At 40.6% G+C, this 25,579-nt stretch overlaps 1 protein-coding gene across 1 annotated transcript in view; it reads right to left on the bottom strand.

Annotated features, from left to right (window-relative positions):
- The window catches only part of spata17 (spermatogenesis associated 17), a 35,479-nt gene extending 10,315 nt beyond the window's left edge, over positions 1-25,164 (bottom strand). Inside the window, 10 exon segments of the mRNA XM_029426607.1 lie at positions 4,162-4,270; positions 5,048-5,196; positions 8,328-8,570; positions 12,676-12,799; positions 19,093-19,151; positions 19,153-19,197; positions 21,750-21,800; positions 23,312-23,393; positions 24,617-24,673; positions 25,064-25,164. Of these exon segments, the coding sequence (XP_029282467.1) occupies positions 4,189-4,270; positions 5,048-5,196; positions 8,328-8,570; positions 12,676-12,799; positions 19,093-19,151; positions 19,153-19,197; positions 21,750-21,800; positions 23,312-23,393; positions 24,617-24,673; positions 25,064-25,131 (960 nt within the window). The 5' untranslated portion in view covers positions 25,132-25,164 and the 3' untranslated portion in view covers positions 4,162-4,188.
- Positions 25,165-25,579: the final 415 nt, after the last annotated feature.

The raw sequence follows: 25,579 nt of genomic DNA, 5'->3' as shown, positions 1-25,579 counted from the left end.
CATTGTCTCCACTTGCGGCCTATTTTAGTTTAGGTATTAATTGCTAATGAATACTGTTCTCATACATCGGTTGTATGCATCATGGTGATATATTATGGCTGAGGCCATTCAGAGTGACCCAGTATGTGTGTGTGTGTGTGTATATGTGTCGACACTCTTTTCCTGTACCCGTTGCCTGAAGCTTTGCACTGACAATACAATAAAGATCATAATAAAGCCACAGCAGAGTATCTTGAAGGATAGTGTGTGTTGTGGCGGGAAGAGGTAACGAGGACGCTGCTGTTGCAACATTAAAGTATATGTGTATACCATCTGCAATGGTCTGTATGCATGTGTTCATGCGTGTGCATGTGATTGTATGCATCTACGTTCATATGCTCAGAAAAGCAAGAGCGCTCGTGCAAACGTGTGTTCTGGTGTGTATTGGTTCTGATCAGACGCTAGCTTTTGAAAGTTGTGACGGGTGTCAGTCTAATGCGAGGGGAAGGAAAGGCTTCGAGCGCAGACAGACACAGACGTGACCACTCACTGTAGTATACTTGATTAGCACGTAGCCTCCTAATTAGCTATTCTCTATGGTTACAGGCAGTACTGCTGGTGACATGCGTAATAACACAACTACAAAATTAGCATGGAGAGAGAGAGGGCTTTCCCATAACTGCATTTGAAATTAGTCATTGTCATTTAGCTCATGCAAAAGCTAAATAACCTTTGAGTATGTTATCTTACAATGAACATTACAGTGCTGGTTGTATTAAACTTTAAGATGTTTAGGTACTCACTAACAACCTAGCTTTTTCAGAGCCATTATTAATTCAAACAATTCACCAAGTAATTCACATTCTTGCCATCTTTGAGTGAGAAATATGATTTCCTTAATAAAGCACCGTCCTTTTAATCATTGATTCAGTGTTATTTAAAACAAGTGTTGTGTGATATCTGCATTCCACCTTGGTCTGTAGGAGGGATGCAAAGTCTGGTTAGGTGATGCATGTTGAGCTGGTCATGTAGGTTGACCACAAATGCAAGTTTAACAAGCATCACTGTGTCGGAGCTACAATTATCAAGGAGAGCTCTGAATATCAGGCTGGTGTTGAAATATGATGAGAGTCAAGAGAGTATGATGAAAGATGAGGGATGTGAATGACTAAAAAAAACAGAGTTTGAGAAGACAGTCAGAGGTCAATAAAGCTAATCTTGGAAGGCAAGGGCACATAGTGTAGGAGCTGGAGAAAGGGCAACCATTGGCCTAAGCCATTGAGTTCCTGGAAAGGTGGGGACTATGTGATTATATGTGGGTGTGTGTGCCCTGACAGGCTGGGCCACATTTGCATTGATAGATAGGTAAATAAAGGTCCAGGAGTCATGGGCTATTTAGGGCGAGGTTTGGATCAGGGATGCTGTGTGCATACTGCCAAGAGCTGTGATGGTCAAGCCAGAGAGCCGTAGTCTGGAACTAGGGAAAACATTGGGCTATGTTAATGATGAGGCTTCAGGCTGTGTAGATGTCGGAAGCAAGGCTTTGGGTGATGATTACAAGCAGGGCTAGGTAATATGGCAGAGGCTGGGTGAGAGGGCTGTGGCTAGGGTTTGAAAATAATTAGGAGCATGGCTGGATAACATAGCTAGATAATGTGGCTGGGGGGAGGCTGGCTGGGCACGGTATGAAGATGATGAGTACCAGGGTTGAGCTGTCCACTCCATTGGCCCTCTGAGCTGTGACAAGAAGCACTGCTGGCTGCTGTTGTAGCTGCGGGTGATGCCAACGATAGGACTAATGCACTAATTACCACAGAGCAGGAGAAGAAAGAGAGTAAATAGAGGTAGAGAGAGATACAGAAAGATGAAGCGTCGGACAGAGAGAAAGGGGGGAAATCTGAGGTCTGATAAGCTCCGAGTGACGGCAGTATGACACGACACCGCTATCTTCATCATCTTCAACAATCTACACAGCAGCAGCAGCGTTATCACTGAGAAAACAGAGGTCAAGTTTAGCCAGCATGTATGAATGCGTGTCTGGATGGTGTGTGTGTGTGTGTGTGTCTCTCCGTACATGCAATGTTTTTGTGTGTGCATATGTAAGTGTGTATTTCTTACATTTTGTTCAAGCAAGGAGCAAGTAGAAAGCTGTCGTTTTGGAGCACCCATCAGAGAGACAGTTAGATGATCGATGATAGCTACATATGTGTGCAAACGCACACACACCAAATCTAACATAACTCACTAATATTGTCCGATAAGCATATCCCAACATTGTTTTTATTTTAGGCAGTACCAACAAGCACATGCACACCGCGAGCATGGAGGGACGACGTGATTATATCAAGGCGTGTGTCAAAGATATCAACCGGTAGACACATTTATATCAACTCGCAACAAATATCATCATACTGTCTAGCTATGACCTTAACAAACGCAAAGCAGCCTGCAATGCGTTTCAGTTTTAGCATGTTTACGTGGAGGGACTCTAATTTCAATGTTGAGCTAAATTATCCCCAATTTGGCTTTCATTTTAATGGCGTCAATGAAAACTTTAATTTACCACACATGCTCAAACAATAAGACTCTACAAGCGTTCCATCAATACTGCATTTTACAAATATAGCATAGATGCACCGAGTAAAACGGATCTTACTCCCCCAGCCCGTTGTCAGCTGCAGGAGACCCTATTCACCCGCCCACTCACTCCCCATACTTATTTATCTCCACTACCTGGGGCCGTGTTAGTTCATTCCCCTGTCGCTGCTCTCTCCTTCTTCCCTGGCTCCTCTCTCTCTCTTTTGTTTCACTCCTCGTTTCCGGGCAATTGGTTCTGGGTGCTGGTGGTGGGGGGTAAGAGGTTGGGGTGGTGCTGCTGGGAACTTTGTGTGTGTGTGTGTGCACGTATGTGTGTGTGTGTGTGTGTGTGTGTGCTGGGAAGTGAGCTAATAAAGGACGGTGATCCATGAAAGGCCTTGAGCAAAGACACAGTCAATTACCTAATGCCTGGACCAGACCGCAGGGCCCACGCACACACATTCTCTCTCCAACATACTCACTCTCACACACACACACACACACCCATGCATACACCTAATTTACGTATACATTGAAAGGGGGCATTGGAGGGCATAACTGGGAATTGTATGTGTGTGGGTGGGTGTGCATATGTGTGTGATGGAGAGCGGCGATTTATTAAATTGCTGTCACTTTTGACAAATTTGTGCAACTTAAGTTGAAAGGGTTAGGGTGCACAGCATCTCTGATTTTACTCTTTTCTTTTAGAGGAGAATTATACCTTTCAGACTAAAACCCAGGAAACCCCAGGATAAACCTGCGACTGCCATCCGTCAGCATGGGTTGACAAGTGTCGTCTGACCTAGCTTCATGTCCCAACTCTAGACCCGGCTTTAACACGGGTCTGACATTGATTGACTTTGATGGGAAAGGATGAAGACGGGTTTCTAAACTACAATAACTGTATGTAATTATTTTAGAATAACTATAAACATACAGCAGATATTAGACGTTCCTTCCATCTCGACCGTAAATGTTGCTCTTCTTTCTCAGAGACTTTTGAGTCTTGCTTGTACATTTCAGATTGTTGTATTTAAACAAATAAAGAAAAAATAAAGAAACAATCCCAACAAAATGATGTTAAATATATTATAATAATATAATATATAAAGCAACAACCTCTTGGAATGAAGTGAAACACAATAGCGCTGTTAGGCAGAAGGATATATGTATACATAGTCTTGCATAATTGTGTGTTTTAGTTTAATGTGTTTGGTTCAATAAGTATTTTGTGAACGTGAACGGCACAGGTCTGAAATAAATGGGTCATATGTAGGTTTACCAAATCTTCATTATCCGGTGTAACACATGTGGCTTTAAGTGTTTTCCACCTTGATGGATTCTCTGTGCGTGTGTGTGTGTGTGTGTGTGTGTGTGTGTGTGTGTGTGTGTGTGTGTGTGTTCGGTGGCCAGGCAGAAAAGAAAGAATTCATCTATGCATCTCTGCACAGCATGATGGCTAAGTGGATGTAAGGTCTCAAAAGATGACTTAATTTAGGCACATAGTTGGTATACCCGATACCTAAATGATAATAATAATAATAATAATAATAATAATAATAACACTAATAATCACAATGTTTGCGTTTGTAGTTTTCAACCTACCTCCTCTTGGAGTCAGTGTGTAATCTACTATCTGAAGCTTTTGGAGAAGGCCGGCTGAGTAAAGTAAGTGCTGCTGTGGCTCAGATGATGGAGCATACTTCCTGTTCCTCTGGTTGGCAAAGAAGAAGAGAAATATCAACCAAAAAAAGTTAGGAAGTCACAAAGGTTGCAGTTCAGCTCAGGTTAGTCTTTAGTAAAATATCAAACAGGGATTAGGATGAGCATGAATATATAATTCTGAAAATGTAGCCAACACAAAATCAACACGAAATCCACTGACAAGAAAACAAGGGGAAAACTCAGGTATGCAAGTTCCTTTAAAAAGGGTCTATGTGGTTATTACATTGCAGTCGGACAAACGACTGAAGGAGGTTGGAGTGGCAAGACAACTGGGTGTAGTCAACAGAGGGGTGATAACAGTACTTCACACACACAAATACACAACTGAGTAGATTAGCCTGTGAGTGGTAATGAGGTTGTAGTGTGTTTTAGCAAAGACACACACACACACGCGCGCACACACACACACACACACACACACACACACACACACACACACACACACACACACACACACACGCACGCAATTCCTAATTAGTACTAATACAATCCTTGGAATAAAGCAGGAAGAGTGTTTATAATAAACCCAGGTTTGAAGCAATCTTATAATAATCTCCTGCCATACGCTCATTCATTTCCATAATAAAGATGTGTCCATTTGCATGGATTTGCCTTTGACTGTGTTGAGTGCATACAATATACATGTGTCCACTAGTGTATGTTTTCAAAAGCATGTACGCATTGGTGTATATGAAATAAATAAATAACATAATTAAGACAAACCCTTTATGTTTGTGTGTATTATGCATCTGCGTAGTGTTCTCACAATTTGCCAGCGGGGAGTCTTATGGACATGTGTTGTCGAAGCTGATTTTGGGCCTCCTCCAGGTGTGTGTAAGAGGTCTGCAGACGTGACGTTAGGTCAGGACAATGCACGCGCTGCTCCCACACTTCCCCTGGCTCTCTGAACAGACCCTGGAATAATCACAACCACCAACACACACAGAGACACACGCTAAGAATCAGATAATGATCACTGTATCGTTCTGTTTTAGACCCCCGCCTCATTCTTTCTCTGATCCCTCTCCCACAGGTAGTGATGGCTTACAGCTAAAACCAGAGGCCAATCCTCTTCATCTCTCCTCCTGGGACACAGAGACCAAGAGAGAAGCAGAGAGGGAGAGAGAAAAAGAGAGTGAAGAAAATGATCTCATGTGAGAGAAAGAGGAGACCAGAGTAAAAGTGAGGGACACAGAGAGGGGAGAGGAAAACATACACACTCATCTGCACATCTACTATGTAATCTGATTGGTGTCAGAGACAGTGGTTTAATCAGGCTTTCCTTACTACCAATGATAGTATCCTTTATTCTCGTTTTGTTTCCACATACAATGGTTTCCTTTCATGTATCATGACTTTGGGATTTGTTTCATGTGCCCAGGGCAACATCATCACAACATTGAACATAGAGAAGCACCTGCAAAAAATAACTAACTTTGTGATCAATGTGTGAAACAAATATCGTGGAACCAAAAAAGTTATTGGAGCATAAAATGAAAAATGAAAAATATTTATTTTTATTATTATTTTTATTAAATATGATACAACAGTATATATTATTTCTAATAGATTCAGTTATATATATATATATATATATATATATATATATATATATATATATATATGACTGTGGCTTTATAGACAATGCCTCTAACGGGTGACATTTAATATTAGTTTTGGTCTTTCTGGTGATTTGTTTATAAAAATCAGAAAGAAATGTAAAATAAATTCCATCATTATGTTTAATTATTTCATAAACTGCTTGGAATGCAGTTGCATGAAATACATATCCTGTTTTCTCTCGAGCAAACTCCAGAGATTTTTGGGGACAGATCTTACAAACCAGTCAGTTAAACTTTAAACAGCTGTCCCTCAATTGTATTCCCCGTGCATCTTCTTGACATTGCGGCTCCTACCCTGGAGTGAAGGGTTTCTGGTGTCGACTGACATATCAAAGTTGCAAAGACAAAGAAATGTTGTTTTTAGCAACACGTTTCTGTGCCATTCCCCGTCTAACCTCACCTCTCGCCTGGAGACTTCATCATGCTCAACACACTCTTGCACTGAAGGCATTGAATACACTTGAAACATATTCAATAGCATGGTTTCCGTCTTAACAAGTGAATGCAAAAGTTATCGTACTGAAAAACAAATCTATACGGGCTGTATTTATTAACAAGTCTGCTCTGTCATTTCTATTTTTTTATTATAAGTCTGAGGACGTTGCATTTATTAGTGTTACAGAAATGATATAACGATATAGAAGAAGAAATGTTATAATAATTGACACAATATGCAAAACAATTTGAAAAACAATACTGTTTTCACTATCCATTAATAGTTTTAGTGTGAAATGTTGACAATTCTACATGCAAGGTTAAGAAAAATAACAAGGTGATATCTCTCAACATGAATTACTATGTAACTTGTGGAAGTGTAAACGCTCTTCTGTGAGAGCGATGTGTAAACTTTGTGCAGTGCAGATTAACTTAAATGTTGTTGCTTTGTTTGAGGTGACCTTCAGTTGTTGTTTGGTGTTAAAAAAAGGAGGGAGGATGACGGGGGAGAGATAGAGGGAGGGACGGGGACCCTGTCCTTGCTCCTATCGCCACGGGATCGGTGGCCTGGCCTGACCACTTCCACAGCCAGCACCTCAACCTTATCCATCACCACTAGATAGTTATCGCACCAGGGAGGGAGGGGGTGTGGGATGTAGGAGTGAGTGCAAAAGAAAGAAAGGGGGACTTCCTGCACTAATCACACACACACACACACACACACACACACACACACACACACACACACACACACACACACACACACACACACACACGGAGGCTGAGACAGAGAAAGACAGACGTCTATATAAATATAAATATATAATGTATCCTTCTCCATGTCAGCACCAAGAGACTTTCCTGACACCATTAATGAACTTGCCCTAACTACAGCCAGCTGGAGACATGTCTGAGTGTGTGTGTATGTGTGTGTGTGCGTGTGTGCGTGCAGCTAATAAAATGAGACAGATCCATGCCTCATTTCTGCTCACTTATGTTTTACATTACTAGAAACTAATAATAGGGAAAGCGCTTTGCCATAAAGAGCTACAGAGCGTAAATAACACAAATGGTGTAATGGCTCCTCATCAAATAATCAACACACACACACACACACACACACACACACACACACACACACACACACACACACACACACACACACACACACACACACACACACACACACACACACACACACGCATAAAACCACATACGTACAAAGACACAGGCACAAAACAGTCAAAAACGCACAGCTGGACTTTGATAAATTGCACTAAAGATACATTCCCAAGAAAGAAACCTCCAATGGGACGCCCATGTTGCTGTGTATCCTGAATGTGTGTGTAATGACTTGATAACATGACAGTTTATCAAGATTATTTATTGTGAGATTGTCTTTTTTTTTTTAAAGAACTATGGTCAAAAGTAGCTAATGCAGCTTTAATATGGTAACATAAAGGTCCCTAATGATACAAAATGAGATTCACAGCACAGATCATACTGCCTGGACAAGACACGTTGAACTGAAGAGGATTAGAAATGAAAGTTGTGCATGAGACTCACTTTTGATACCGTATACATGCACACCGTGGAACACAAACATTTCATAGTAACACGTAGCCACACAGTCACACATAGTATAGTACTCACTGAAATACAGACACTAAACGGCTTTGTGCAGTAGCCCCCAAGAGAGCTGTCTGCCATGTTTTAATGATGTCATTCTTCTTTAAAAGGAGTTTTAAAGGATCTCTGCTTTCATCAAGAGCCATCTCCAATGGGACAAGAAGGGGATGTTCGGGGTCTTTAATAATTAGTATGACACTTTGTAAAATTATTACTCTCTTTCACTTCTTCTGCATGCTCTACTGCTTTTCTTTTTACTCATTTTATCCCCTTAGAGTCTGTCTCTTTTATATAGTTGCGCTCTGTATCTCTGCCTCCACCTGTTCACGTCTGTCATGGTCGTAGCTTTTACCACCTCACCTGCTGTTTCTTGCTGGCAATGGGGGGCAGTGTAGGCCTGGAGGAGAAGGCGGTTCCAGTGGTTTTGACCCATGGGGATCCAAGAGTCCCAGGGAAACTGGAGGCTCTTGGACCAGGCAGGCTCAAGAGACAAGCCCTGCCCCTGGGGGCCAGCCTGGTGGGGGCATGGTACTTGACCTGCCTCAGCAGTAGTTCCATCTCATGGGGGGCTGGCCTAAATGGAGAGTTGAAGACCCCGGGGCACTGAAGAAAGAGAGAGAGAGAGAGAGAGAGAGAGAGAGAGAGAGAGAGAGAGAGAGAGAGAGAGAGAGAGAGAGAGAGAGAGAGAGAGAGGTTAACCCTATATCATAGAGAAATTGAAAGATCGAGCGAGAGAGAGAGAGAGAGCGAGAGAGCGAGAGAGCGAGAGAGAATCAGTATGAGCAATGTGATATGATTAGAAGCACATTTAGCCACTGCACATGCATTAGATGCATTTCTGACTGGCTATGAGGATATTACTCGTACTAGTTTCTTTTTAAACAACATCTGAAAATAGTGCAACTGAAAACATCATGGAAAGGATGAAGACGGTTGAGTGGATGACATGCAACAGAGGTCCCCCCCCCCCCTCCCCCCTCTCAAATTCAAACCAAGGACGTTGGATTATTATTATTAGTTGGATTATACTTCATGGGTTTCAGTCAGCAGGATGTACTCCTGGGTGTTTTACTCCCCAAACACAATAATGTATTAAAATCCATTTGGGGTTTGGGAAAATCAAAAAGTGATTTTGTTTATCAGGGGGACCATCAAGTAATAGAACGGCCACCTCTTGGGACAGTTTAAACTGAAACCAACAACTGTTAGTCATTTAAACTATTACAGGCAAAATTCTGAGGTAATTTAAAACATCAGCTTTGTTAAAACTTTTTCATCAAGGTTTTGCCCGTTATTACTGCCCTTCAAATGATCCATATTAACCTAAACTTTGTGAAATGCATCATTCTGTGTCCCTTCTGACAACAGTTGTTGATTTTTACTGCCTCCAAAGAATACACCATGGCTCTTGGCCAACCAAATGCTTTGGCCAGGTTAAATATTTTGCTGGAGCAGTTCAGTGTGTGCACTTCACAAAGATAGATAACAACAAATGACTACGGCGACAACCTCGCTGCAGCTTTGTGTCAAATGTGGCATTACACAAGACTTGAATCACTCGACGACTCGAACAACAACCGCACAAACACACAAATGTACACACATGCAAAACTACAAAACTTTGCCTCCACTGTTCTGAAATAGGGAAGAGATTTGCCACAGACGGCCTCACTAATAATTATTCAAATCACAGTGATCCTTTTGCCTGTGTGTTAATTACCAGACCAAAGCTTTGAGTTGGAGGACTCTGTATCTACTCTATATGCTAATAACACCGCTTGCTATTTAGGCCACTCTAAAAGACTGGGACAACGTGGAGAGAGGAGAGAGAAAGGGCATAAGTGGGAAATTGCTCTATACTAACTATATCGACCCAAACCTCACTCTTTTAAAATAACATATTAACAGACTGGTTAATGAGTAAATGTTTCATTATTACACCGTGAGTACTTTTGATTGTAAATGTCAAGTGTCGCAGAATGAGTAGAAAGAAATTAATTCAACTCCACTGACCCTAATTTCTTTAACTATGGGTTGTAGACACAACTGGACAGCAGACTTTTTTAACTGATGGGTCCCGATCCTGCTGCAGTTTCTTGTGCCAGCAAGAAGCTGACAGTAGAGCTGATGCATTAGTTCTGTTGGGTCAACATGGGTTAACCGCCTCTTAAAGCTAGAGCAAAGGTTGGAAAAGAGAAGAGCCTTTAGCATCACATGCCAGCACTAATTCAGTTATTGAGGGAAATTCTTAGGTTATGTAATCATGTAAGCAGCCAATATTGGTCAATATTTGCAGTGCAATGCAAACTTTTTAAATGGCTACGATAAATACAATAAATAATGGCAACAGACAATAGTTATTTATACTATTAATAGATAACAAAAAAAATAACTTTACTCAAGCATACATTTATTTTAAAAATGGCACATTGCATGTCATTGATTTATTTCTATTGACAATATATAAAAAAAAATTAAATATGACATATGGGTTTCTAAAGGTTATGGCAAATTACATTTAAGAGTATTTAAAAAAAAATCAATGCCACTCACAACGATATAAGAACTATTGTATGTGAAGTGTTTCCACTATCCTGATCTGCAATACTTTAAAGTGAAAGTTTTAATAAAGATTTTTCAATGCAATGCCATAAAAAAAGGATTCACACAATCCTACTTTCCAGGTCTAAGCATTTTAATACAAATTAAGCCCTTATTTTTAGATTAATGAATTCAATATCGTATAAATAAATATGCACAACCACACCAGGAGGATTCATATCTTTGTATAATATTTGTCAAAAATTGTTGGGTGTGTGTCTTGCCATGCTGTGCCTCCAGAGAAGCATCACTGAAGCTTGCAGCAACTCCTGCTACAAATGTATTACTGCACTACTACAGCAGGAATGCACGTGTTCCTTTGCATTCACACTGTCCAAAAATAAAAAGGTCCTGAACCATAAAAATATCATGACAAAATGAAAAACAAGAAAACATTTGACTACATTTAAGCATATTAGAGTGTGTTGACTGAATACAATGTACCCTCAAAGTTGTTGATAAAATAGACCACTCAGCATTATCTTAAGAAGTGGCACTCAAAATCCTCATCGTCAGGATCTGTGAATTTAATGACATTTCTTTAGTGTTCAGTATCAGTCTATAAAACACATTAGGGATGAGTGTACACACCTAAATTACAAACATAATTCTTGCCACTCTTAAAGACACACACACACACACACATACATACATACATACGTACATACACAAAAACACGCACACAAGCCCAAAAGTACCAACCTAGCTACGGGAAGAGCAATGATGTTGACCCCAAGAACACACCAACTCTGTCTCTGTCATGGGGACTTGGGGCCTTTTGGTAAGCTGTAGGTGTGTGTGTGTGGGCTGGGGTCCGAGAAGTGAGGAAGGATGAACTGTGTGGGAGAGCCATCTATTCACTGCTGACAAGGTCAGAGCTACGAAGGGGAAGAGTCCCCTGCCATATGCAGAGAAAGAGAGAGATATATGGAGAGAAAGATGGATAGAGGGCGGGGAAGAGCACCCAAACTTTTCTTCTTAATTCGTTTTCTACTTGCTTATTCATAATATATACAATATAGTTGTATATGAAATGAAAACAATAAACACATGAGTGTACAGTTAATCCAAAGCATTTGGAGAGTCGAACATGATGTGACAAAATGCAAACTCTACGGCACTCCAGCGCATACCTACTTCATAATAAAATGTTTGGAAGTTGTGTGTGTGTTCGCGTCTTGGGTGAACATGGGATACCTGCAGGAAGTAGGCAGTAAGCCAGATGATGACGATGCTGGTCGCACAGGCATGAAGGAGAGAGAGGGAGAGAGCGACAGGGAGAGAGTGGAGTAGTGGTGCTGAATCAACAGTGACCAGTGTGCTTTGTCTTCATTATGATCCCAGTGGGGAGTCACAGAGATGCGTGGATGCCATACACACACATACATACACATACATACATGCACATCTGTGCCAGGGGAAGCACTAAAATACTCCACTCAGCACATCAGAAGAGCCATCAGGACACATACTTACTCACACTCTCTCTCTCTCACACACACACACACACACACACACACACACACACACACACACACACACACACACACACCACCTGTGTTAACGAAAGAAAGTTGACACTTCCTTTTCGCTCTCTGCAGCCTGTTTCTGAAGGAGCTCCCTATCTGTAACTCTTATCCCATTGCCTATGTGAGTCCCTGCACCTTTACCTGTGCACGTGCATAACTGTGGGTATGTGTGTGCAGTTAGTTTTTCTCAGTACATTCAGCCTCTCCTCTCCTCTCATCTCTCTCTCTGTTTGCTTCTTTCTTATATCTGTGTGAATGATGTGCTTCAGTTTAGCTTCTTGCGTGCTTGTGGAGACTGTCCGTCTTCCAGGTTTCCAGAGGAGGTCATGTGGCTCAGGCTTTAGCCGTTTAGCGACACCTGGAAGCTGCTTCACATCCTCCTGGATCCATTTTCTGCATTTATGTTCACATTCTATGTATCAATTTGTCATATGGATTGTCTATATTGTAATTGTATTATGTTGCTCTATTCTGTACACACAACGTTAAGAAGGAATCACAATTCAAAATCAGCCTCTGGTCTATTGGTCTGTGAGATGTGTGTGTGTGTGTGTGTGTGTGTGTGTGTGTAGACCAACCTGCTTCGTACTGATGAGGTGGTGTAACCGGTGAGCTTGGTAGACCTTGGCCGTCTGCTTTTTTACCATCTCCAGACAGTCTCTCTCTCTCTTCTGGAGTTCCTCAAGTTCATCCAGCTCCCTCCTACAGCACACACACCCTCCACAATTATCTTTGCAATTCAATTTCAAACTTCTATTTAATTAATTTACATGATGGGTATTTGACAAGCCTCATAGTCAAATATGAATATATGTCATATACAGTGCAGAAGAAGAAAAAAAAGATGAATAATTAAGATATACTTTGTGGCATTATAAGGGATCAAACCCAATAGTTAATCATACTCATACACTCATGTATGTTTGCTAAATGATTGGATACTGAAAGTCATTACCTTTAACCCCACATTACTTGCCATAACAAGTATATGAGACGAATGTTTTAATGACACCTTTTGTTTTGATCACGTTACACATTATCCAGAGAGTCAGCTGACCTTATATCTTAACAGTATTTAAATGAAAAACTTGTGCAAAATGTCAACTTGTTTGCAAGTGACAGTGTGTATTTGGGAACACAGTCTTGTGTTGTAAAGCTGAAAATCCCCTGAAGTGTCCTTCAGAAGGATAACAAACGGCCTAATGATGAGAGCGACAGAGAAAGACAGAGGAGATGTGGGAGAAAAACAGGAGAATGAGGCATCTTGGAAGGAAAAACAGCAAAGTGAGGCTATAAGTGGGAGGATGATGGATATATTTCATCACCGCAGCCAGGACAGGTCTGTCTGTGACATCTGTTAAGCGAAGCTGGCTAAATGGGATGCATTAAAAGCCCATACACAGCAATTTCATTCCGCAATCACACAGCCTTACAAGGGGGTAATAACTTAGAAAGGGAATTGGAAACAATTACTAAAACACACATGATATGGTAATGTGAAAAACTACAGACACAGACACACAGCTAAGAATAAAGCCAATCTAATTCCACGAGAGCAATACCAATAAGAGTTTAGCCGTAGCTCATCAACAATCCTTCGTCTCTTTTTCTATTCCTCCTTTTTTTCTCTCCTTCTTCACTACTGTTTCTTTCTCTGTCCAACTTCTGTTTTCAATTACAAGCCTCCACAGAGGAATCAGAATATTCATAGTGTGTCTGTAATGTGAGGTTAACACATTCTGCGGCTACTGACATTTAAAAAGAAATCACAACACCGTTCCCGTTGCCTTTGCATTCTCATTCCTTCCTCAGCAGCAGATTAAATTACAAAATAAATGAAATATGCAGAACACTCTGTATGCGTGTGTGTGTGTGTGTGTGTGCATGTGCATGTGTGTGTGTGAATGAGAGTAGGTCTAAATGTGTCTGTAAGTGTTTATGCAATATTAAGCACAGTAATTTAAGACCATGTGTATAGATGTGTGGCTGTATGTCTATATGTGCATGTGTGTGTGTGCGTGTATGTGTATTTGTGTATATGTGTATGTGTATGTGTATATAGGTGTGTGTGTATGTGTGAGTTGAGGTGTGTGTGAATATAGAGGTTGCATGGCCTCTATTTGTCCACCTGGCTAACAGGGATATTATTTATTAACGTAAAATATAACGTTTTGGTTTATTGTGGGACAGTCTGGTTCACAAACCAATTGGTGTATGTGTATGTATACAGTATATGTGTGTGTTTCTGTTTTGTTCACGCATAAATATTGCCTTTAAAAACAGACTGGCAATGTTTTCAGGGGTCAAGACCTGTTCTCATGCGTTTGTGCGCGTCTGAGCTGAGAGTATTTAAGTGTCTCTCTCTGTGTGTGTGTGTGTGTGTGTGTGTGTGTGTGTGTGTGTGTGTGTGTGTGTGTGTGTGTGTGTGTATCAATGCTAATATTATGTGCTAACACTCTTTTGCTTGTATGTGTGTCCACACGCCTGTGTCCTTATGTGTGTGTGTTTGTGTGTGAGGTGCGTGTGCGTGTGCGTGTGTGTGTGTGTGTGTGTGTGTATGTCAGGCTGAATGGGTGACCTTTGCTTCCCTGCCCCCAGCCCCAGTGTTATTAATTGCTGTGTAGTGGACAAAAGCCAAACAGATTTGTAACGGCTGAAGGCACCTCGATCTGTGTCGACCCAACCAGCCGCCACAACATACAACCCTCATTAGCCCTGTTCGGCAGGCAGCATGTGCCCTGAGTGTGTGTTTGTGTGTGTGTAAGAGCGTGTATGCACGTGCATTCGAAGAAAGAAAGAAAGGAAGCGTGGAAAGCTTGTTATATGCATTGTTGTGTTGTTATATCTGGTTTATTAACATACGCCTTGATGCCTTGGTAGGAATCATCTGGATCCGTCTAGCCTCACTTCTGTAGGTGAAGAATTTGTAAAAGTTTTTTTCTTTTTAATTGTACATAATTATTAACATAACATTAGTTAAAAACAAAACACAGTTCTGCTACCACGACCACTCATTAAAACGTCTATACTGTTTAAGATCATTATTGTATTTCAACGACTATCAATGCTATGTCTCCACTTCACAGCTCTTTGAGTTTTAAGTTTATCTGCATTACATTTTTGAAAGAACGGAAGACTGCAGATTTTGTCCTCCATCCTTAACATTGAAAATGCATTAGGGAAGTGGTCTCCTCCAGAATGAACAGGAGGAATGATTATAGTGATTATTATTATAGCGAGAGTGTTTCAATATCCCGTTGCCTGATTTTGTTTTAAGAATGATTTGAAATATTGTAAATCTATCCTTTAATGCTTTCTGGGTGCTGGAAAATATATGTAGAGTTTATAAGAGATAAGAGTATTATTAGCAATGTGCTCTAATTGCATTTTTGATGTCAGTAAATTAGATTATACATTCATTTTCATTAATGTTACTTATACCGTTTCATTGTACTTTGAAATTGTCATTTGATATCTTGATTACAGCTGTTTATTTTGCACATTATAGCATTATTTTATTATTGCATATACTAAACTATAATGATTATTGAATGGTTATAATGTGCGTAACATGCCATATGATGCACACTCTGACTGCAGATTACTTTTGATGGCTGCTGAACTGTTGGACAAGCTAATCAAGCACACTTGAACTACTTTCAAATAATTGAAACTCTAACTGACATTTTCACCCTCGACTGTTAACTTATTTAAATGGCTAATATAGTATACTTAAATTCTTCACTTCTTCCTCAATTATTTACTACCTGGTTCACAACGGGGTGTCAAAGGCTGATGGGATATCAGAGAGTGAGGCATTGTGGGAAAGCAGGCCACACCTGCGGTCGTCAAGGCCAGCACGAGAGCAGCTAATTGGCCAGGTTCTAAATATTTAATGAAGGCTTGACCTGATTGGCTGTTTTAATTGCTCTAATTAAATGATTCAATAGCTGGCAAGGAGAAGGTAGTCAGCCAGTCAATTCAGACAGTGAGCGGCTCAATGTATTGAACCTGCAACACCCTCATAACACAAGGTTTCCATTTAAGTGACTGACTGATTGATTAACTAATTCACTAAAGTAGTAAAACTGATGTCACGAAAAGCTGCTGGAAGCAAACAATGATTTTGGTGTTGAAATAATCCCTAATCAATATTCCTAATATATATAAAAACATTTTTTTTTAAAGGATTTACAATTTCATACATTTTACGTACTTTTCTCCATTGTTTTACTATTCAAAAGTAATTTCCTAAAGATTAAGGGAGAGCACAGCACCCAGATTATACTCCAACTCACACACACGCACACACACACACACACACACACACACACTACATACAAATCCAATCAGACTGAGGGAGTGAACTTGTCTTCACCCAAACTGGATCAGAAAGAAAGAGCAGCAAAAGAAAGAGTGACGCATAGAAGCGGAGAGTGATCGCAGGGCAGGCATGCAGGCAGGCCCGCACTCTCTCCACCATAGCAGCTCCCCTTTCATGAATGTCCTTGAGAGGGACACAAGAGAAGCTGGAAGTAAAGAGAGGAAGAGAGACAGCATAGCACCAGAAGAGAAGAATATAAAAAAAAACACTAGTGCGGCTCAGCCTAGCAACACCAAGTCCATAAATTCTCCCTTGTTCTCTTTAGGATAAGTTAAAAGATTTTGCCGTGTCGTTGCAACATCACAGGGAGAATTATTTATCTGATTATGGCAGTAATAATTACCCAGCTGTTTATTGCAGATAGAGGAATAATTCATGCAGTCAACAGGCCGTGTTGGTGGTGGCAGCGATGACACCAGCACATTTTGTAAATATGCAAAGCGGACTTGCTCCGCTTTCCTAATTGCCCCCATCGTCCCACTGCATGCCCTTATTAAAGCCCAGGAACTTTAAGTGTCTCCCTGACAAAGTGATAAATTGTTGGGGTATCAAGGAAAACTGTGGCAGAGTGGGGACTGCGCCGGGGTCTTGACTTCATTAGGCTATGCAGAAGGAGAGGATAGATGAATGAGGATGGACACTGAAGCACAGTGAACTGGTGTCAGAGAGAGGGAGAGAAAGATATAGAGAAAAATAGATTGCGAAAGAGAAGGAGAAAGAGAGAGGCAGAGATTGAGGGAGGGAGGTGGAGTGAGGGCAGGGGATAGAAAAGGGTAGTGTAAGTAGCGTGTATTAGCTGGATGCTGTACCTAATGAAATGACACAGATGGTTTTGTGCTGGGGAGATCTGTCATGAGAGAGAAAGAGGGACTGAAACAGAGAGTCAGAGAGAAGAGAGAGAGGTTCGGCAGTCTATGTATTACTCCTATATCATTACCATGCGCAGCCGATCAGCCTGCACTAAATGGGGACCATTAGTCCAACTTTGAATAATTTATGCAGCGGGTTGGACAGACAGACAGACTTAAAGGAGGGAGGGAGCATTCTGGTGGATTAAAAAGCGGACCTTTGCGGGGTGAGTGATCAGGCAGCGCGCGATCTGAGGGCTCAGCGGCTAACACAGAAAGGATATTTTAAATAAATGCCGGCACGGCGTTAATTGATCATGACCCCGGCAGCACTAAATAAACATGTGATTAACTGGAGAGAAAATGACCTCAACACCCCAAACCACTGTGGAGGAGGGGCTGTGTGTGTGCGTGTGTGTGTGTGTGGGTGGGTGTGCATGAGGAAACTGGGGATGTCACACAGTTGATAATGAAACCGTAAGGCCAAAATCAAAAGTAAAATGACATCACACCTTGTGTCACGTGAATTTATTTTTGACAAATTGTTGCTTAGTTTATTCCTTTTCATATTACAAATTATCACAAGCTGTGTAACCTTTGGTCTAATTACACAATACAAATATATTTTCTCTATTACTTTCTTCATTGTAATTTTTAATCAAGTTTGCAAAACAAAATGCTGTCTATTAGAAGCTAAGATTGTTTCCTGCAAGGCTTAGTGGAAAACTATTATACGCACAATTATACCGATTCAACATCGTTTGTCACCGACATAGTGTCAAAAGCACTTGACAAAGTTGTGTGTGTTTGTGTGTGTCTCTCTTTGTGTGATATCATACTAAAGTGGCAACACTCTTAATGGACTATAACAGCCTAGTTCCCCTACCTCTAAAAGGGGCAAGGAGTGTAGAGGAAAGGTGGAACGCTGGTGGGGACGTGAGGGGGAAAGTCAGTGATCCAAGGAGCACTCTAACAAATTTACATTTAATTTTAGCAGAAGCCTAAAGATATTTTCCGGTAAAATATATTAGCAACATTAAAAATGTGACTATTAGCTAAACGTGATGGTTTTTTTTGTCAAAAATAAAAGATGGCGTATCTCTAGCAGTAAGCCCTGGAGCACAGGATGTTTTATTAATGCACGAGCTGCGGTTCAAATCAGAGGCTAATTTTTAATTTCTTCACATCGTTCACTTCTCTCTCTCTTAGCCTCGAGCGCTTTAGAGGACTTCTCTCTCTCTCTCTCTCTCTCTCTCTCTCTCTCTCTCTTCTCTCCTCTCTACCTCTTTGTCTCTCCGTCTCTTTCATTCCGTCACTTTTTCTCTCCTCTTCCCCTGTCCCTGCCCTCTTCCTCCGAGAACAGATCTTACGAGCACCTCTCTTTCTCACACACGCATACTTACACCTTTTAAGGTTACGGGTACACAAGTACACCTTTTAACCAACTGCCTTTACACTAATCAAATCCATTTATCTTGACTGACGTGTAACCAGCTGACTTCCAGGTCCTGTAATGGTCCCTGGACAAAAATATGTTTTACCACAACACATAAAGGGTACATGATACAAACACGGCAAGACAGAGAGGGAGACAGAGGAGAGAGGTGGGAAAAGACAGGAGAAAGAGTAAAGTATTGTATTCAACTATGTTCTTTCCTTTCAAAATTGTACAACAAAAAGGTACACCTGTCACTAATGCACCTGTGACATTGTGAAGTGTTTGCTCTCTTGAGCCTCATTTACAGCACTATTTCTTTTATTACCTGACAAGTTTGTTTTTCCTGGAAAGTCCTTCCAGATAGCTCTTGCGTGCGTAGAAATTAGTGAATATTCTTCCTCACGAAGAATCCTCTCCATCTCCGCTGGATCTGTGAGGGATTAAAACATGGCAGACGTTTCCTTCAGATCATTTCCAACAACATTGGGCGAGACGAATGTGGTAGTGTGGCAACTCTGATGCTTAATTGTTAGCAAATATGAAAGAATTTGTTTCGTATAGCAATTATTTGAATGACTAACACTAAATAGGGTTGCTCTTCACAGGACAGTAAGGTAAAATATTATGGCATGTTTTGTCTTTTTTTTTTTTTTTTATAACTTGCTGAGGAGACGTAAAAAAACCAACATAAAAAGAGTTACAGATGTTGGTATTAACACATATGGCAGAACACTTTTAAACCATGCATAACCACGCATGCAGTTTTGTACTCTGCAGTGATGGAGGGACAACCCAAGGGAGGACAGACAGCTGTCACAGCTCCATACGTTTAACAGTATCAGTCCACATTGATTGTGGAGGCTGCAGATTAGCTGGCACACACACACCCACACACATCAGTGGACCGTTTTAAAGCAAGGGGGCGGATGTCCTTCAGACTAATTAGGAGATTAAAACAATGGCAGGTAAAAGAATAATCACACTATGAGAAGAGGGAAGAGGAGAAAAGAGGTGGAGTGGAGGATGGGGAAAAACAACAAAGAACAAAATGAGAATTAGCATTGATCTGCCAGTCAATAGATAATTTTAAATAAAGTAATTGCCGCCTCCCGAGTTCTTGCTGACCTTTGTTGACTAGTGAAATCGATGCTGTTGAATCTAATACAAATCCGAGGTGCGGCATGTAAACACTGGTTTCTATTACGGCCCTAATACATTATCCTCTGTTAGCTACCACGCCGTGATAAAGAAAACAGGAGGGGAGAGAAAAAAGAAAAGAATCAAAATTGATTCAAAGGAAGTGTCACGAGGGGATTCTGAGATGATTGTTTCTCCCTTTTTCTCTTTCTCTCTATTTACACATTGAATATTTATTTGGTGAAAGATGGTCTGTGAGTAGTGATGTCCTTCACTCGTTCACTTTTGTACACGTCTCTCTCTCTTTCTCTTTTTCAGTGTCATGCACATAAACAAACACTATCGCCTAAGACAAAAGGTGAATGTGTCAGAAGAGCTCTTCTGACATTATAGTTTAGCGCTCGCAGTCCTGTCAGAATTTTCAATCCAAGAAATCCTGGCAGGTCCAGATACTTTCACAATATTAGTTATAACTATGTATTTATATTAAGTCAAACATTACCCATGACATATCTTTAGGAGAATACAGTGCAAAGCAAAGAGACCAACTCGGAGGCTGCTGAGGTCAAAGCCTTAGTCAAGGGCAGCGGCAGGAGTGTTCCTAATAGCTGCATGTGTGTCTTTGTGGTGGAAGAAAATGTGAGCACCCAGAGAACACCCAGACAGACACACACAATAAAATGCACAGAAAAGCCTCATATGGCCCTTGTGGGGTTCAAACCCAGTTCCTTCTTGTAGTGCTCACCACTGAGCCACTTTGCTCGCCTTTTCACATACATTTCATTTTCTATTAAAGTTCCTATTGCTTCCTTTAGGAAACTGTGGTTATTTCATATGGGATATAAATGCCTATTTTCTCTAACTTCAGAAGCTTCTGCTCTGCTCTACATGGTGACATCACCCCTAACCCTTCGCCCTGTGACCTAAAACGTCTGGGTCAAACATTACTCCTGGATCTATGTCTCTCATATTATGTGACATTTATTGAAACAACGGGGTGGTCGGCTTTATTTGTTTGGGTTTCTATTAAGTGTGAAACTTGAAGCTCTCAATTTCCAGGTTTTTCAACAAATATGAAAACACTCCAACCATCTCTGTCCAGCTGAACGCCGACACACCCTCTTCAATAAACCCTATTTTTTTTTGTTGGCCTATAAAAACCTTTAATGGTTTCGGCAGAATGAATCAGTTAGCCAAAGGAGTCGGCTATATGGAATTGTAAAAATATAAGGTTTCTGTGCCATTTCCTTGTGTAAAAAGTGCCAAAGTATCAATCACAGCCACGGTGTTATGATTTATGAATGGTACCTGCTGAGGGGATAAAGGGAACATTTGTGTGGGCATGAGCACGGAGAAAAAATAAAGAATAAATGAATGTTGCTAAACATGAGATACAAGCCATATATATTGATATAAAGGCTAGCATTCAGAAGGGCCACTAACCAAGCACTGTGCATAAATAGAATAACAATTAAAGTTATTTATAAAAAGTGTGAAATGTTGTAAATGTACATGGACTAACTAATGTCTAAAGTGTTGAGACATAATTATGATAAATGATTCTCTTCTGTGTATTATATCTGATTCTAATAGCCCACAATGATATATAAAACTAAACGTGGGAACATCAACACGATGCCAAGTGTTAAAAAGTAAGAAAAAAAACACTACATGGAAGATTTATAAAGTTCATGTGATGGACAATTTTTACAAAGAGGCGCTTGGATGAAGCGCTTACAGGTTGCTATTCATGGGGCCTCCCATTCACAGCACACACAAAGAAACAGAGTGTCCCCCCACCACGACACTCCATTTGCTAAAACAAGACACTGTGGGGATATTTACCCTGACCGCCATCTCCTCGTAGAAATTCATCTTCATGATAAAATATGCCGCCTGTGAACACAAAGGAAAAGATGGCGTTACATCTTGTCTCCCAGCCCTCTGATCTGTCCACAGCAGGCGTCAAAGATAAAGAGCTCTTTATACATAATACATTGCACAGAGGCAGCACAGATATGGCCACTGTAGAGGGGAGGGAGGAGGGAAGGGGGCAGAAGAGGAGAGAGGGAAAGCAAGAGAGACAAGAGGAACGAGAGAAGAAGTCGGGGGGGATGGAGAGAGAGAGAGAGAGAGAGAGAGAGAGAGAGAGAGAGAGAGAGGTTAGCGGAACTTTGTATCAAGGGGAGGACGGTACTCTCTTAATACACCAACGCAGACAAGGGCCAAGAAAATCTATGGTAGTCAAGCAGCGAGCTAATGGAGATGTATGACGGCCAAACGCTCTCCTCTGGATTTCATAATCAATGACAGCACTGCCAGAAGTGACAAACAAAAGGCCAGAGAATATTCAGCTGCGCACTCAACGAGCCGAACACCAAACGTGCCGGCCGACCACTGGGGGCACATTTCAGGAGCAAACTGGAGTTGGTCATAAAAGGGATTCATATCTCAACACGTCTTTCTTAATAATGACAGGGGAGAGAGGGAGGAGAGGAAGGGGAAGGAAGACAAAGACTTGAAAGGAGGTTGTAAATTCAGCTTGATGTTTTGAGATGAGGCTTTGTGCACGTCACATTACACATGATAAGGCCAGAGTAGTGAGGCAAGAGTGAGAGAGGAAAGAGAGAGAGAGGAGAGAGAGAGAGAGAGAGAGAGAGAGAGAGAGAGAGAGAGAGAGAGAGAGAGAGAGAGAGAGAGAGAGAGAGAGAAAGAATAGAATCTCTCAGGGCTAATTCAAAATAGTGCACTGTGGCAATTTTGAGTGATTCAAATTAGTGCTCGTCTGTTTCCAAATGAGACCAAACTGCCTCTTTTTAGCCCATATGTGTGTTGTGACACATCCTTCATCGTTTATTTTAACACCCCTACACCCCACCCCCCACTATCCACCCCCCCTTTCCATTTCTTGAACGCCTCCCAAACGGCGGCTGGCAGTTATGCTTTAGCAAACAGTCAATTTACAGGCATGATAAATAGCTTGTTGTGATACGTTTACAAAACTCAATCCAGGGGAAAATTATACGTGAGAGCGCTGGGTATTGGATCCGGTATCAACAATCTGTTCAATTAAGAAGCAGTTGGAGGCAATATGCTGAAAATGGGGCCTTGTTTTACTAAACCACACACACACACGCACACACACCATGCACACAAACTCCTCTACTCTTTCCTTCTTTCTATTCCTCTCTGTGCTTTTTTCTATATACATCCCAGGAGTTGTGATATAGATGCAATTCCTTATCATATAGCATCATATTTCCTAAGTGCTAATTTCCCAATGTGTAATGACTGAATTATATTTCTTAAGGTCAGACGCAGGGACTTAGGAATATAGCAATTGAATTCTAATGCATGCTATCATAACATAATCAATATATCTATAGCTGTTCCAGGCGCTGGCTTACCTTCACCATTTGTCTGAAACGTGCCCTTGCTGTGAAGCCCCGCCATATCTTCTGTATAATGATTGCCTTCTTGTGCAGATTGCTGTAAAAAAAAAAAGAAAAAGTCAATTTGGAGAGAGGATTGGATGTGTATTTTTCAGTGGTTGAAATGAAGGAAAACACTGAAAAAAGTTATTCAAATACACATGGAAAGAAATTAAATTGCGGATTTCTTTGTTTATAATCAAAAAATATGTTATTGAGTGCAACAAAACAAATACTTAAAAGAAAACATTTTACATTTGAATGTAATACATTTAAACCTTATAGAAATATATGGGAGCTGCAACAAAAAAAACTAAAAGCTACACAAAATGCATTCCAGTATATAATACAATTTAATTAATTCAAATTATTCCCTAAAATCCCTGCTGCTATAATATACTGTGATCTTTTTTTCTGAAAAACAAAGAGTGCTTTTGTTTTCTGCATACAAATATTAGGTTTATAAAAAGGACTTCAATTAAAAGGTCAGGGCAACATTACACTTACAAACACACACTATCACAAAGACACACACACACACACACACACACACAGAATATTTCTACTCCTCCAGGCTTTTCGATCATGTCCGATGAGCCTTTCACCCCCTTTAGTCGGCGGCACACATTTGTATTCATCTTCAAACATACTCTTAATGCAAGTCCACTGCGATTCTCTGCCTCCAACGAGGCCATCAATTTCCAAAAGGCCATTCATATGCCCAGAAAATCAATGCTTATAGTGGGGATAGCACAACCCCGGAGTTGCACTTAGGCAGCTAAAATTGTTGCTAATTATCCACTTAACGCATTGATCAATTAACTAAAGTAATCTGAATTAACCTACTGTCTGGAAGTTTGTCTGCTGACCCCGCAGAATGGTGGTGGGGTCACAGTGTAGGAACAAGCACAGACATAGGGACATTCATTTTTCTGTGCGTGAAAGGAGCACAGAGTGCAAGTGACATTTATTCCTCCAGGCCATTTGCAAAGCTCTAGAAGTGGGATAATTATGAAAGTGAGCTAGTATCAGGGTTTCCCTTGAAATTAACTCTTAAGAGTCTGGCCTGAAAGGTGTTCAACACCTGAGGGAAAAAGCAAAACTCAAATTGGTATATAAAATATTAAGTCTTGTATTCTTTTTTTGCCAATGTGATATGAAGGAGTACAAAGAATCTCTGATTTACAGATTCAAATGACCTACACACTCTCCCCACACACACACACAGACACACAGACACACACACACACACACACACACACACACACACACACATCATACCTGAGGTAAGCCCGGTTAGCGGCCTGGTTATCCTTCTGTCTGTTCTCTTCAGCTTGGCTAAATCACACAGACACATACAAATAACAATGTAGTGTAGCGACATTATCTCATATGCATACGTTCATTAATATGTCATACAAAAAATAATGGCATCTGTCTGCACGTGCAAGTACATAGCCAGACTGACGATGCATAAAAGTTACAACATTGTTTAATCCAATTATGTCTTTGCTAAAACACAACAGAAGTTTCAGTTGTCTCCGTTTTCTCAACGATTATTACAGCTAACGCTTAGTACAAGTACATGCTAGCTAGTTAGCGTTAACGTTTGTTGACATTTCGGGAAACGTTAGCTAATGGGTGTAACGTTGACGTAAATGGATTAACAACAGCCACAATGGTCTTTCACATCTTAATGAAAGGTACTAAAATATATATGAAACATACCTGTTTCTGTAGAAGTATTCCTTTTTGAATTCTTCAACTTCACTTAGTAGTTTTATCAGCTCCGCCATGTTTCAGGCGACAGTTTATCTGTTGTCTTGACAACAGTTTCTCAAGGTGGTGGAGATGCGTTCAAAGCATCTAGAAAGTAGGAATTTTTCTATAGAACACAATGAATAATGCTTACTTCACTGAACACATTGTATATACAGTATACGGTCTATGATCGTAACAAAACATAAAAGTATCAAAATGATCTGTGAGGTTACAGGCACCTGCCTAGTTTATGTAACCAGTCCAAACTTGCAATTAGCCTTTTTGTTTTATTGTTGTATCTTATTTAAAAAACCGAATGATTACATTTTATTTTGACCATCCTGACGGATAGCTGACCGTTTTTTATGTACATTTAAATTATCGGTTGAGGTTAAGTGTTTTAACATGAAGCATATTAAATATGAGCATATTCTCATCACATTTTTATTTATTTTGTAAGATTAAAAGTGTATATTAAAAAAA

This window comes from Cottoperca gobio, chromosome 3 (genome assembly GCF_900634415.1).
Source record: "Cottoperca gobio chromosome 3, fCotGob3.1, whole genome shotgun sequence".
Classification (NCBI taxonomy): domain Eukaryota; kingdom Metazoa; phylum Chordata; class Actinopteri; order Perciformes; family Bovichtidae; genus Cottoperca; species Cottoperca gobio.
The sequence above is the reverse complement of the archived record's forward strand: the minus strand, read 5'-3'. Positions and strand labels throughout refer to the sequence as shown.